General features: G+C 41.7%; 1 protein-coding gene across 3 annotated transcripts in view; it reads right to left on the bottom strand.

The window, feature by feature from the left end:
- The window catches only part of Marchf1 (membrane associated ring-CH-type finger 1), a 481,764-nt gene that overhangs the window by 13,072 nt on the left and 452,927 nt on the right, over positions 1-15,765 (bottom strand). For 2 of the 3 annotated variants that reach the window (XM_029480927.2, XM_085843942.1), the window contains one exon: positions 1,273-1,420. In XM_029480927.2, coding sequence (XP_029336787.1) covers positions 1,273-1,420 — 148 coding nt within the window. The remainder of the gene's footprint in view (positions 1-1,272; positions 1,421-15,765) is intronic. The other variant, XM_029480932.2, reaches the window with a different exon arrangement.

A 15,765-nucleotide genomic window follows, 5' to 3' on the forward strand; every position in this document is an offset into this window, starting at 1 on the left:
GGGAGCCGTGGGTGAGATAGTGACACTCTGCTTCTCATTTAGGCACAGCTGGGTGTCTGGTATTTGGTGAATGCAACTATTTTTTTAAAGTCCTACCTGCAGGAAATGAGAATTCATTCAATCTAGATTTCACATGACACCTCAAAAGCAAAAAACTCTGGGAAAAGTCATAATGTGGAAAACCAGAAGCCTTCTTTAACTGATTCAGTCTATAAATGAGTTCATGATGCATGAATGGATTCTAAAAACACTTCCGTCCAGCCTGGTTTTCCAGCATTTAGACTCAATATAGGCTTTTCATAGGTCTCTGGTTTTCTAAAAGAACACTAGGGTCTGCCAGTCAGACTCCAGCTCTTCTTCCCTTAAACAACTGTGTGCACCAGGAGCTCTGCAGGCAAGGAAAGTCCATCCCACTTTGGGAAACTCAGAGCACACACATGCTGTGTGCACCACTGCCCCAGGTGGGCAGGCCTGGGAAGACTTTAAATAAAATATATTTTGTAGTGTCTTTCTTTGTAGCCTGGATAGTGTCCTTTACAAACTGGGTGTGGCTAAAAATTTCAACTACAGTGCTAAGCCGGCATGAGGGAGCCAAGACAGTCTCTACTACAGTGTTACCTTGGGCCATCAAAGAAGCAACAGGTCGGGTGAATTAAATAAGACTTTAAAACTCTCCTCTTTCTTTCTTTCTTTCTTTCTTTCTTTCTTTCTTTCTTTCTTTCTTTCTTTCTTTCTTTCTTTCTTTCTTTCTTTCTTCTCCTCCTCCTCCTCCTCCTCCTCCACCCCCCTTCTCCTTCTTCTCCCTTTTTTGAGACAGGGTTTCTGGCTATCCTAGAACTCAGATTGTAGACCAATCTGGCCTTGAACACAGAGATCTGTCTGCCTCTGCCTCTTAAGTGCTGGGATTAAAGATGTGCACCACCACAGCCCAGCAACTCTCCACTTTTCTACCAATTTGCGTTTTCATGCCAGGGAGAGCTTGGTGCTCAGTGAGCCTCTGGAGGTCTGAAGTAGTAAATGGTACCCATGCAGCCCTCATAGCTAAGCTTCGCCTGGGCCCAACACATCCCAAGTCCTAATTTGAGAATCTCAAGTGGCCCATGCTTTTTAGACAGAGTTGATCAAGGAGACAATTGTCGAGGCTTTCTTGCAAGTTCGGGCCCTGGAAACCTAAGGGAAACCTAAATTTTGGAAATGGCTTGGCTCCCTGTGCACCTTTGTGTCTGTCCTTCCCATCGGGAGATGGGAGGGGGAACGGGGAGAGGTCCTTACCATTGTCGTTACCTTGCTTGATTTCCTCCGCTGTCCGATCTATCAACACATACAAGGACCACACCACACAGGTGACAGCGATGACGTGGAACGTGACAGAGCAGAATATTTTCCTCCTTTCGCTCGTGGTCATCTGGAGCTTTTCCCACTGCAAACAGAAAGGATTAACTCACTCACTGCCAAGTTTACCACCCGAACATCTTGCTTTCACTTTGCATTCCAGACAGGAATCCACAGTGTAAACACGACACTGATATGTTCAAGTAAGACTGCATTTGGGGAGATATGAAATCATCACTGATTGTTTAAATACAACTTAATATGGAAGAAATAATTTCCTAGGCTCCAAATATTAAGCCAGTTTGTAACTCATTCTGCAATAAGAATGAGGTAGGTTCATGGTATTGTATGCTTTTAAGTAGTGTGGGGATGAATGAGTTGGTAAAACTGTAAGGCACGGTAGCTTGTGACTGTAATGCCAGCACTGGGAGGTGGAGTCAGAAGGATGCCAGGGCTCCCAGACCAGAAGGAACTGAACTAGTGAGTTCCAGGTTCAGTGAGAAACACTGTCACAAAACTAAACTGCTCAGTGGAGACTGGTATAGGGAAATATCCAGTGTGAATGATGGGCTTTCACGCAACCGTGTGTGTGTGTGTGTGTGTGTGTGTGACCCATGTGCACACACACAAGTAGCAGTCACATGTGCACACACAATGATATATTAGGGTTTTTATTTCCTTTCAGGCTTCAGTCCATTACTTCACTGTGGTACCAGGTTATATGTAGTGACTGACACCTGTCACTGCATGGATTATTATCTAACAGGGCAAATGTTGCATGGTTGATAAGATAATTAAACAAGGATTTCAAGGGTGGACTGAGAGCCACAGGGAGTTAACCGTTTCTGTTGCCAGCTGTATGTACTAGAGAAATAACAGAAGGAGTGTTTCGGTCTAGAGTCTACACAGGATTGGAGTTCTCAACTGGAAGCAGGGATATCAGGAAGGTGCATAATAAATATACACAGAATTCCTTTTTGGGTATTTTCAAGGCAATTTTTCAAGGCTTAAAGTTTCTCTTCTCTCCCATTCTCTGCTCTCTTTCTCTCTAATTCTCTTCTCTTCTCTTCTCTTCTCTTCTCTCTCTCTCTCTCTGCCTGAGGCTGCACATACACTGCATCCTCCTGCTCACTCTGCTTTTCTTGAACTCTCCCACTCATACACACCTCAGTGCATTCCCCTTTCACTCTCACACATATCTCACAATCACCACATGCACTCTCCTTTCACTCTCACACAAACTCTTCGTACGCGCCTCACAACTTCTCCTCACTCACTCTCACATTCTCTCCTCACTCACTCTCCACATTCTCTCCTCATTCACTCTCCACATTCTCTCCTCACTCACTCTCACAGTCTCTCCTCACTCACTCTCACAGTCTCTCCTCACTCACTCTCACAGTCTCTCCTCACTCACTCTCACAGTCTCTCCTCACTCACTCTCACAGTCTCTCCTCACTCACTCTCACAGTCTCCTCACTCACTCTCACATTCTCTCCTCACTCACTCTTCACATTCTCTCCTCACTCACTCTCACATTCTCTCCTCACTCACTCTCACAGTCTCTCCTCACTCACTCTCACAGTCTCTCCTCACTCACTCTCCACATTCTCTCCTCATTCACTCCTCACATTCTCTCCTCACTCACTCTCACATTCTCTCCTTACTCACTCTTCACATTATCTCCTCACTCACTCCTCACATTCTCTCCTCACTCACTCTTCACATTCTCTCCTCACTCACTCTTCACATTCTCTCCTCACTCACTCCTCACATTCTCTCCTCACTCACTCTTCACATTCTCTCCTCACTCACTCTTCACATTATCTCCTCACTCACTCCTCACATTCTCTCCTCACTCACTCTTCACATGCTCTTCTCATGTTCTCTGCATTCACTCTCTCACTTGCTCTTGCCCCAGTCTTTTATTGATATTCCAAAAGCAGGTTTAAAAAATAAGACATTGTATAATCATTGCCAAATCAAATGCAAAAGAACAACCACACCCCAAAAAGAACTAAGAATTATAATTGTTCCCCAAAGTTTCAGGCTTCCCCTATTCCCAGGCCTATAATCAAAGTAATAATAATTGCAAACTTATCATTATTTAAACTTTAACTTTTAACTTTTTATACTTCAGAGCTTAGAGCTACAAGGTCAGCTACTTGCATTTTCCTGTGAAATTCTAATGATAAAAGACATGGGCAAAGCTGCCAGGCAGTGGCCAGAAAGAATCAAGTTAACCCTTAACTCAGTAGTTCCACTAGCTTTCTGCTTCTGCACATTTCACACAACGACTATCCTAAGAGCCCCAGTGTTTTGACTTAGTTTTACTAATATAAGATCTCACATATTCTATACTTGCTTATCCAGGAACCACTCTCAAAAATTCTGCAAAACTTATTTCATAACTTCAATAGTATTTTTTTCTTTCTTAGCATACTGATATTGGCTCTATTTCATTTTCTAATAATTTCTTCAACTTTCTTTGCAAATCAAACATTAATCTGGAACTACCATTGTGCAGTTATTACACTGTTTCCAAGATGAGAACACACAGCATGCACCTGTGCCATTAGGACTGTGCTGTGCTGTGCCCCATGCCTCGGTTTTTTATTTTTTAATTTTTATTAGATATTTTCTTTATATACATTGCAAATGCTATTCCAAAGTTCCCAATACCCTCCCTCTACCCTGCTCCCCTACCCACCCACTCCCGCTTCTTGGCCCTGGCGTTCCCCTGTACTGGGGCATATAAAATTTGCAATACCAAGGGGCCTCTCTTCTCAGTGATGGCCGACTAGGCCATCTTCTGCTACATACATATGCAGATAGAGATATGAGCTCTGGGGCTACTGGTTAGTTCATATTGTTGTTCCACCTATAGGGTTGCAGAACCCTTCAGCTCCTTGGGTACTTTCTCTAGCTCCTCCATTGGGGGCCCTGTGTTCCATCTTATAGATGACTGTAAGCATGCACTTCTATATTTGCCAGGCTCTGTCTCATACGAGACAGCTATAACAGGGTCCCTTCAGCAAAACCTTTTTGGCATATGCAATAGTGTCTGGGTTTGGTGGCTGATTATGGGATGGATCCCCGGGTGGGGTAGTCTCTGGATAATCCATCCTTTCGTCTTAGCTCCAAACTTTGTCTCTGTAACTCCTTTCATGGGTATTTTGTTCCCTATTCTAAGGAGGAATGAAGTATCCACCCATTGGTCTTCCCTCTTCTTGATTTTCTTGTGTTTTGCAAATTGTATCTTGGGTGTTCTATGTTTCTGGGCTAATATCCACTTATCAGTGAGTGCATATCTAATGACTTCTTTTGTGATTGGGTTACCTCACTCAGGATGACATCCTCCAGATATATACATTTGGCCAAGAATTTCATAAATCCATTGTTTTTAATAGCTGAGTAGTACTCCATTGTGTAAATGTACCACATTTTCTGTATCCATTCTTCTGTTGAGGGACATCTTGGCTCTTTCCAGCTTCTGGCTATTATAAATAAGGCTGCTATGAAAATAGTGGAGCATGTGTTCTTATTACCAGTTATGCCTCAATTTTTAATTGTTTAAGAATCATTACATCAGGGAACATCTAGTTTCACAGAATTCATCAGAAAAGAAGGAAAAAGAAGTAAGAAAGTCAGATATAATAGAATAATTATGTACACCAATCCAACTGAAAAGCAGTCATGCACAAAGGAAATCTATACAGCTGATGTCCAGGACTAAGGTTAGGAGAAATAGGAACAACTGTTTTTTTACAAAGAGCTTCTGTGGGCTACTGAGATGTCTCCATCCCGGCCTACTGCAGGCAGTCCCTGTCACTGTATGTTGTCCCCAGCAAAGGAGAATCTTCTGGGGGCTATCTCAGAGTTCCCTTAATTTGCTGCGTGGAAGCTGGGAGTGCTCCAACTATCACCTGTTCTTGAGTGTGTCACGCCTCAGAAGGCTGGTGGCTGCCTCCTCAGTCAGCAAAAGAAGAAAAGTCACAAGCTTTTGATGTAAAGTATGAAGGCTTGTTTATCCTACTTTAAAAACAGAAATTCTCAACTTTCAATGTTCGTGTAGCCACGGGGTCACCTTTTCATGCTGGGAATATTTATTTTTGCCTTTTGAGTTTCCACAGGAAAATCAAGAGATGGATTTTATGAACCAGTATGAAAAGCTTTTGAATAAACTGCCATTCTTTATGTTATTTTGCCTTTGATTAAGCAAAACTCTGGGAATTTTTGAACATTTCTTCCCTGTCTAGCAACATGTAGGATTCTGTGTACAACTCAATTAAAAGCAGGAAGGACAGGTTACATGGCACAAAGTCCAGGACCTGCCACCAGCTGGAGATGTGTCTGATGGTGTTTCCTTTGTCTTGATGCTGTTTGCCTCATGCTCAGGCATAACAAGTTTGTGGTAGCAGTGAGGAGAGGGATGCAGGCTTGGGGCTGGAGGGCAAAGATACAGGCTAGAAGGCAGGATGCGGGTGGGCAGTGGTCCAGGCTGGGAGGACAGTGGCCATTCTTCACTTGGCTTGCTATTAACAGGCTAGTTCTAGCATGTCTGTTGTGATCCCCATGGAGGTTGCCTTTCTAACCTCCTTGATCAAGATAGATCTTGCCAGTGTTGCCAAGACAACCTTTGCTAGCATTGCATGTGGCCAGCTACCTGGACATCAAGATTTTGCCTTATGGATAGAAATTGCCCTTTTGATTCTTGTCTTAGTTTTTTCCTAGTTTCTGTGCAAATACAAATGAATAAATCTCTTTTTAAAAATTGGGACTTATATCTAAAATGTAATTTTATGAAATGAAATGCATTATCTAAAATCAGTGAAAAAGCAAAATAGGAGTGGATAGGGTAGAACCAAGTAATTTATAAAGACTCTTGTGCCAGCCTCTTGTGCTCAGCGGCTATAGCTTGCTAGTGACATAGAGAAAGTGTAATAGGATTATTCACCTTCTCCACTTTATAGATTCTCACAGAACCATTCAGAAAGTCACCACACAGTGTGGTGCACGATTACAGCGCCCTCTGCTGCACTAAATCTTCATTGCATGTGATACTTTGCACCGGGCCCCACAGAAATCAGGGCGTTTATCAATTGCCATGTCTGCTCAGGTCAGTGTAAAAAAAAATTCAGTGGAGTCTGCTGCAAACATTCATAATGGCAAAGACATGAAGGAAGGGAGGGTGCAAGTCTCATTTTAACAAGGTATGAGAGGGCTGAAACATAATATTTGCAAACTTGTTTCATAAAGACTGGATGAAAATAAAGCGAAACACTGAGGCAATTCACCTTGCATCTGCCTCTCTTGCCCAACTCCATAAAGCAATGTGGGACTTGATCTCACATTCCCAGATGTGTTGTGTGATGTCAGGGACATCTCCTGCAGAAGATCTTCCAGTTCTCAGAGCTTTACTCATCAGCACCAGGGCACCCATTAGACTTGCAGATCACCCAGCCCCACTGTTAGATAGGGGTGTCACCAGATAGCCTAGGCTGGCCCTGAATTCACAATCTTCCAGGCTTAGTCTCTGGAGTGCTGGCCTCATCATGCCTGGCTTCTTCCCCACAATCCTCTACGTGGCCCACTCTTCTCTCTTCCTGTCACTAGTCACATTCTCCTTTATGCCCTGAAAACACATCAGCTAAGGTTGACCAACCACCTTCACCGAGTGCTAGCATCCCCTCTGCAACTGGTCTGGCACTTTGATTTCAGGTTCTGCATCCCCTGGTCTTGAGCACTTGTCATTTTTATCATCCTTGGTCCTTACTCTCTTACTGAGACCCACAAGCAGCAAAGCATTGAGCAGAATCCCATTATTACTTTCTCTCGTTCCTTTCCTCTCTTCCTTCCTTCCTAAATTTTCTATGTTTCTCTCACATTCTTAACATAACCCAGAGTACTTAGGTCATCTATAGTCTGATAGCTCAAATGATGTCCCTTGGTGGCACCAGCCCCCAGTAGTCCTTAGTACCATTGTGTCTTTTGCACAGCCAGGGACTGTTGGGGACAGCATACAATGGCAGGGACTGCCTGCAGTAGGCTGGGATGGTGATATTTCAAAAGCCCAAGGCAGCTCCTTGTAGAAAAGGATGGTGTCTAGGACTCTGAGAGGCAGGAGACACATCCCTCCAGAGGACCTGCCATCTGAAATAAGGGACTACTTGCAGTAGGCCAGGATGGAGACATCTCAGTAGCCCACAGAAGCTCTTTGTAAAAAACAGTTGTTCCCACTTCTTCTAACCTTAGTCCTGGACAATGGCTGGATAGATTTCATTTGTGTGTGAGTGCTTTTCAGTTGCCTTGGTGTGCATAATTATTCTATTATATCTGACTTTCTTACTTCTTTTTCCTTCTTCTCTGATGAATTCTGTGAAACTAGATGTTCCCTGATGTAATGATTCTTAAACAATTAAAAATTGAGGCACCGGGCACAACACAGCACAGTCCTAATGGCCCAGGTGCATGCTGTGTGTTCTCATCTTGGAAACAATGTAATAACTTCACAATGGTAGCTCCAGATTAATGCTTGACTTGCAAAGAAAATTTGAAGAAATTATTAGAAAATGAAATAGAGCCAATATTGGTACACCAAGGGAAAAAAACTATTGAAGTTATGAAATAAGTTTTGCAGAATTTTTGAGAGTGGTTTCTGGATAAGCAAGTATAGAATATATAAAATTATATCCTAGTAAAACTAAGTCAAAACACTGGGACTCTTAGGATAGTGGTTGTGTGCAATGTGCACAAGCAGAAAGCTAGCAGAACTACTGAGTTAAGGGTTAACTTGATTCTTTCTGTCCATTGCCTTTGCTCATGTCATTTATCATTAGGGCTTCACAAGAAAATGCAAGTAGCTGGTCTCTGAGATCTAAGCTCTGAAGTATAATAAGTCAAAAGTTAAAGTTTAATAATGTTTAAATAATGTTTATATATAACATTATTTATAAATAAATAAAGTTTATTTTATAGATAAATTATTATTTATTTATATTAGTATTATAATAATATATTATATTAATTATTATTATAAATAAATAAAGTTTAAATAATGATGTTTGCAATTATTATTACTTTGGCTATAGACCTGGGAACAGGAGAAGCCTAAAAATTTGGGGAACAATTGTAATTCTTGATTCTTTGTGGGATGTGGTTATTCTTTTGAATTTGATTTGGCAACGATTATTCAATGTCTTTTTTTAAACCTGCTTTTGGAATATCAATAAAAGACTGGCGCAAGAGAAAGGCAAGAGAGCTAGTAGTGAGCATGTGCAGAGCAAGTGAGAGAGTGAATGCAGAGAGCATGAGAAGAGCATGTGAAGAGTGAGTGAGGAGAGAATGTGAGGTGTGTATGGGGGAGAGAGAGAGAGAGAGAGAGAGAGAGAGAGAGAGAGAGAGAGAGAGAGAGAGAAGAGAAAGAAACGTTAAGCCTTGAAAAATTGCCTGTTAGCTTGTACCCAAAAAGGTCGTCTGTGTTTATTTATTATGGGCCTTCTAGATATCTCTGCTTCCAGTTGAGGACTCTGACCCTGTGTTGAGGCTGGACGCTGACAAGGACCAGGAGTTTCCAGCCATCTCTTTAGACTATTGCTGTCATTTCATTTGCATAAATGCAAAGCTGAATTCTAATTATTTAATATTTTTCTGGGTCTTCTTGTATTATTACTGTGGGATTTGTCACATACATCAGGTCTAAGATGCATTGCATGCTGCAGACATCATAGCCTGGTGAGTAAAGGAAATCACATGACCAGTGAATTTGTTTAAAATAAAAGGGTTGGCAGTCCACAAATCGCTGAAACAATCAGCTTCATTTTAATTTTACTTTTGCCTTCCAAATTAACATCAATGTGACAGAAGAACTTATTAAAATAGAGTTGTATTATTTAAGTTTCAAGAACTTTGGGAAGGAAGCAAAACTTAGAGTCTGAACATTTATGAGGACTAACTCTCGAAATGAAAAATCTCCACTCTATCTGTAGCCAACCACTTAAGAACATCAGAAAAGAACGTTAACCTTTCAGACCTTTAGTGGAACTGCTAAAAGCCTGCAGGTCACCAGGAAACAGAAAAGCCTGCCTGATTCACAGCAGATGGTTAAGGTCACTGAGTGACAGAGAGCTACTGTCAAAGATAAGTCAGAAAACATACCCAATGCGAAGCTGTCCTTCAACAGTACTAAGCCACTGATAACTAAACCCTTATCTGTGAATGCTGATAACAATTTGGTTCCTCTGTACAAGATCTATAGTTGAAGGGGCAGTGTGTGTGTGTGCGCGCGTGTGCGTGTGTGCGTGCACGTGCACATGTATGTATGTATGTATGTATGTATGTATGTATGTATCTAGTTCCTCCATTTCTCTGGATAACAGGGACAAGAGGAAAGGGTTTTGTACCACAGAACTGCAAGAAAACACATCCATAGAAATTTAAATGGAAGCAGGATGAGATAGGCCATATACCCAAAGTGGCCTGTGTAGTATTCAAGGAAAATTATTGTGTTGTCATTTGAGGAGTTTGTCCAAGGGTTAGTTTAGGCTGGAGTTATTGATATCTGGGTGAGGTGAACACCATACTGTAAGCAGTGATCTGTAGAGAAGTGGTTCTGATGCTTTGATTTAATCGGAAATCTGTATTTACTGATGCTGAAGGTTCTTGCCCGCAATCAATAAAGATGCCAGTTGCCAGTTACTGGGTGGAAAGAATGAGCCAGGGCTTTCAGGTACCCATAGGCTAAGAGAGAGGAGAGGGCAGGAAGAGGAGGATCAATATGCTTGGGACAGAGATGGAACAGATTCAGAGCTATAGGGGAGATCTTTCAAAATGTAGGTGGAGAAGAAAAGTGGCCCATGGAAGGGTAGCCTGAAAGCATCTTGGGCAGAAAGACCAATGGGCTTTACAGAAGGTAACCAAACAACCAGGCTGAGGGCAGAGTTAGAGATGTCGAGCTAGGATTAAAGGTAGAAGGCTTAGGAGAGCCCAGCCACAGAACCATAAGACAGGTTAAAAATGAGCTAATGAAGATTATATGCCCTAGTTCAGGGGAATGCCAGGGCCAGAAAGCAGGAGTCGGTGGCTTGGGGAGCAGGGCAGGGGGTATAGGGGACTTTCAGGATAGCATTTGAAATGTAAATGAAGAAAATATCTAATAAGAATAATTATGAAAAAGAATGAGCTAAACTTTATTAGAGTAGTTGAGAATCTCAAATCAATAGCCTTATGTTGCTCCTGGTTAAGACAGATAGACAGACAGACAGACACACACACACACAGAGAGAGAGAGAGAGAGAGAGAAAGAGAGAGAGAGAGAGATACAGAAAGACAGAGAGAGACAGAGAGAGACAGAGAGAGAGGGAGCGAGACAGAGAGACAGAGAGAGAGACAGAGAGAAAGAGACAGAGTAACAGACAGAGACAGAGAAACAGTGAGAGACACAGAAAGTAAGAGACAGAGAGACTCTAATAAACAGAGGGACAGAGGAGAGAGACAGAGAAAAACAGTGAGAGAGAGACAGAGACAGATACAAAGAGACAGACAGTAAGAGACAGAGAGAAAGAGACAGAGAGACAGTAAGAAACAGAGACAGAGAAAGAGAGAGCAACAGAGACAGTCAGACAGAAAAACAGTAACACAGAGAGAGACAGAGACAGAGAGAGAAAGAGAGAGCAACAGAGGAAGACAAAAAGACAGTGAGACAGAGAGAGAGAGAGAGAGAGAGAGAGAGAGAGAGAGAGAGAGAGAGAGAGAGAGAGAGAGAGAAGGGGGTGGTGGTGTCAAGCACAAGCACTCATTGCTCTTTGCTTCTTTGCTTCCTGGGTGTGGACAACATATGACCAGTCTCATTCCATTCCAGCTTCCCTGCTATGATCGATTGTATCCCTGAGAACTGTAAGCCAAAATAAATTCTCCCATCCATTGCTGTTGTCAGTTTTTTGTTTCTGTTTTTGTTTTTGTTTTGGTCATAGCAGTAAGACAAGTAACTAGTAGGAAATGCAGCCCTGTAGAGGGAGTTGCTTCTCTGTGCACACACACAGGTCTTGCTGAATTTGTCATTTGTCATATTTGAAGATTTGTAATGCAGTCCTCTGATCCAAGTGATGTTAATCGATATAAGGATTTCTGGGGTCAGATTCTAGCTCTGCCATCTAGGCCTGCATGTCTCCCCCGAGTTATTTTACCTCTCTGTTTTTTATCTCCTCATGTCCAAAGTATTGATAAGAATAACCTGCTTTAGTCAGCAGAGGATGTATTTAACAAATTTAAATGCTGAACAGTACCAGTAATTTAGAAAGGATCTGGAGAGCATTCATCAGTTATCATAATATGGACTCTGTAGCCTAGCATCCAAGTGGACTTAGATTGTCCTCTCCTTCTGGACTAACTCAGAAGTACAATACCATCTCTGAGGGAGATGTGGGCGAGATCTGATCATGCAGAATTAAGTCACCAACCCAATCCATTTTGGGAGAAGGAATAGATTTTTCTGAGTGTCAAATATCATAAAAATTAATAGATTTTTCTTAACTATAGGGACAAAGATAAGAGAGGTAATAGGCAAGTTGCTTTGCATACAGTAGGTGGGGTTATCTACAAGATTATATAGTCATGCCTTCTTTTTCTGTTAGGAGTGAATAGAATATACTACAGATTATCCAAGATGCCCCATTTTATGTTTTCTTTTACTGAACAGTTAAGGGACTCAATCATACCACGTTTGGAAATAAAGTTCAATGGTAGAGTACTTCCCTAGCATGTAGCAGGCCTGGAGTTTGAGTCTATATTTAAGCATATATCCCAAGGCATTGATGTGACGCTTGTGACAAGGTTGTATCACGCATGTGAAATACAGAGCTTGGGCAGCAGTGCGGTGGAAACATCCTAGATAAGCTATCCTGATGACTACCTCAGCAATTGCACAGCTCCATAGCTTCCTGTGGATGAATGAGACAAGAAAATGCTCTTCTTCTCAAAAGGTGGTAAGTGAGAATCTTTGTAGGATCCTCTTAATCTTAAATTTCTTAAACTGTTTGAAGCTCTGAGAGAGAGATGAGAGAGAGAGAGAGAGAGAGAGAGAGAGAGAGAGAGAGAGAGAGAGAGAGAGAGAGAGAGAGAATACTAAGAAGCGCTGGGTTGCTGTGTTACAGCACTGTTGTGTTATAGCAACAACAATGCTCCTGCACTTGAGACAGAGAAACGAGGAAGTGAAAAGAGGCCAAATGCAACTTGTCACAACACCCAGGGGTTCCTGGAACACCATTTTGTCACGGGATGAGCTGTGGTTAGTTAAAGCAAGAGCAGCAAGCAGGCTCTCAATGGATAGGATGGTTGAGTTTGTTTAGGGCATGAGGAATCTGGAAGGTGTAGGTTAGAGGCGTAACTCAGTGGGGCCATGAGACACAGGCTGTACTCTAATGGTGTAGAGGGGAGTGCCAATTCGTAGATGAGAAACCATCTAAGAGCAAAGCAAATGAATGGAAGAGTCTAAAAAAAACACCCCAAAACAAACAAACAAATAAACAAACAAACAACTCTGTAAACTGTAGAGGATACCGAGCAAGAGAAAAGAGCAGAGAAAGATCTGGGTTTGGAACAGACTGCCTGCTGTTATGAGAGAGCACAGGTCAGATACACACATAGTCACACTTTAGGTAGCCACCGGAGCTGATTTGATGGAGACTCCAGAATCTGGGGTGAAGCAGACACTGACAAAGAGCTTTATCTAACCTGGGGCAAGTGATCCATCCTCCTCACATCTCAGTTCCCTCTTTGGTAAAGTTGAGGTGGTGGTGGTACCATCTGAGCTGTTGGGGCTCAGACCAGCATCTCACACATGCTGATCACATATTCTACTACTGGGCTATATCTACAGACCTGCAATGCTGTCTTGTGTGTGTGGATGAGGTTGTGTCTTATATTACCTATATATAAATAGCACACAGTAAGTCAGCTAGTGAGCCAGGGAATCCCAGTTGGCTTGTGAAACAAAATTCCATTACCTCAGTAGTAGGCCTTGAACAATTGTATTTGTTCTTTGAATTTATTTCATTGCAGCTAACGTGATTTGCCTGGGTCCCCAACATCTCTTTCATTTATACCCATCATACTTCACATATTTATATAAGCTGCTCCATGTGTGTGGACAACTGAATTTGTGAATCTTCAAGTGACTGAAAGACCTACTGTCATTAAGCAAAGTTTGTCAGGAGTTCAGAAGTGTGTAGGCCTCCAATTCATTGTATGAAATGGCAGAACAGTTGTATATCACCTATGCATATCGTTCTGTATGCTCTCAGTTATCCTGAAATGAATTGCAGTACCAAAAAAAGGATGCAAGACTGTAGTTTCCAGGGACCAACAGCAAGAAAACACGGGAACATGATCAACGTACAGTGGTTCTTTTCCTCTGAATAATTCAGATACACAATTGATGGGATCTGCAGATAAGAGAATCTGAGCATTGAAAACAATGGTTCTGAGCTGTCAAATTTTCCTAAAGTTTCCTCTCTAAAGTATATATAAACCTACATTATATATACATTCACCTGTAAGTGTGCACAAACCTGATGCTAGATTATAAAGACTGCTTTTATTATGCCCTTTCCCCTTTTCTCTCCTTTGTATAGGAGGAAAGTGCAGCAATATTGTCCACTAGAGGGTGTAGTGGTACCATGTAGATGATTTGTAAGCAGTATGTGTGTGTGTGTGTGTGTGTGTGTGTGCGTGAGTGTGTGTGTGTGTGTGTGTGTGTGTGAGAGAGAGAGAGAGAGAGAGAGAGAGAGAGAGAGAGAGAGAGAGAGAGAGAGAGAGAGAGAGAGAGAGATGTATTTTTCATAAATCTATCTTGAGGTGACAGTAATATGTGACTTAGAAACATCTGCATGAATCCATTGGGTAAGCAGTTAAAATGGTGAATTTCTGGACTGCATCATGGGTTCATGACTTGGGGGGTAGAAACCTAAGAATATGCATTGTTTCTGTGTGTGATGCAAATGATTTTTGTGTAGGGTAAAGGCTGAGAGTTGCTTCTCAAAGAAAGAAAGTGTTTAAGGAAATATTTTAGAGAACTAACCAGACACATAATCATAGCTTTGTATTAGTGATCCTATTCCTCCAGTTTTTTTTTTCATATTCTCCCGCAGGCTACCTGTGTCTGAGCTGCCATTATCATGGTAAAAACACAAATTAGTTAAAGATCAAATCAACAGATTAAACGAAGTTTCTTTAAAAATATTGGCTGTTCTGCTTTCTCCCAGAGGTTCTGCCTCAGGCCGCAGATAGATTAGTAACTGTGTGGTGCTGTGTCCACAGGGTCAGCAGATGCCTGTGTGTAGGCACACAGGAGAAACTGGATCGCATTTCTAACATGCACAGTTTCTCTTCCCTGTGGATTTAAGGACCCTTGGAATAGACACCGTCATGTGTCAGTTGACCATACTCCCCTCTGGAAGCCCTTCTCCCATGTTGATTTCTGCCATGCCTGTCTCTTGTTCTTCTTTAGTGATTTTCCACAGCATCTGTGGGGGCTGCTCTGTGGTCACTTGGTGGTCATAACCTTGGATGTAGAAGAGATTTTCCATTTACCAAGCAGACTGAAAGACTGGGAGTATTTGGAGACTGTTGGTTTCTTGGGGAAGATATTTTCTATATTGCTGTAGCTGGGCTGAAACTCTCAATGTAACCAAGCTGGTCTCAAAGTTGAAATAATCTTCCTGTTTCTGCTTTCCAAGTACTGGGATTGCAGATATGTACCTCTAGTCCTGGTAAGACATCTATCTATCTACCTATCTATCTACTTATCTATCTATCTATCTATCTATCTATCTATCTATCTATCTATCTATCTATCTATCATTTATTATTATTGTGTTATTTTTGTTTGTTTGATTTTTGAAACAGAGTCTATCTACATTGGCCTGGCTGTCCTGGATCTCACTGTATTGAGCAGGCTGGCTGCAGACTCACAGAGATCTGCCTACCTCCTGGCCCAATTGAAAAAGATATTTTAAATTGCTCACTTTTAATACCTCATTTTCTAGACAAAGAAACCAAGGCTTAGAACATGAAACTAAGGTGACAGATTTTTTTTTTTAATTCAGGAGCTAATGAAGAAATATCACAATGGACAGGGTTGTTTTAGTTGATGGAAAAGAAAATCACTGGTTGGGGTGGCAGATGTGGAATTTGGAGTGTTTATTAGATTAAGAGACTGTGTAATTGCACATCAATAAGAGATAATAGGCTTTGATGTTATAAGCTCTTATATTGCTTTTCAATGGCATTTCACTGTTGTTAAATATCATTCTAGAATATTCCTTTAGATGGCAGCAAAGAGAAAGGAAAGTCTCTTTATCCTCCCTACACACACTCACAATAAGCTCAATTCTATGAACACTCCTTTTGTCTATGCTTATTTTCATGGATCAAAAA

The sequence above is a fragment of the Mus caroli genome, unplaced genomic scaffold, assembly GCF_978045245.1.
Source record: "Mus caroli unplaced genomic scaffold, Mus_caroli_1 scaffold_10, whole genome shotgun sequence".
NCBI classification, from domain to species: Eukaryota; Metazoa; Chordata; class Mammalia; order Rodentia; family Muridae; genus Mus; species Mus caroli.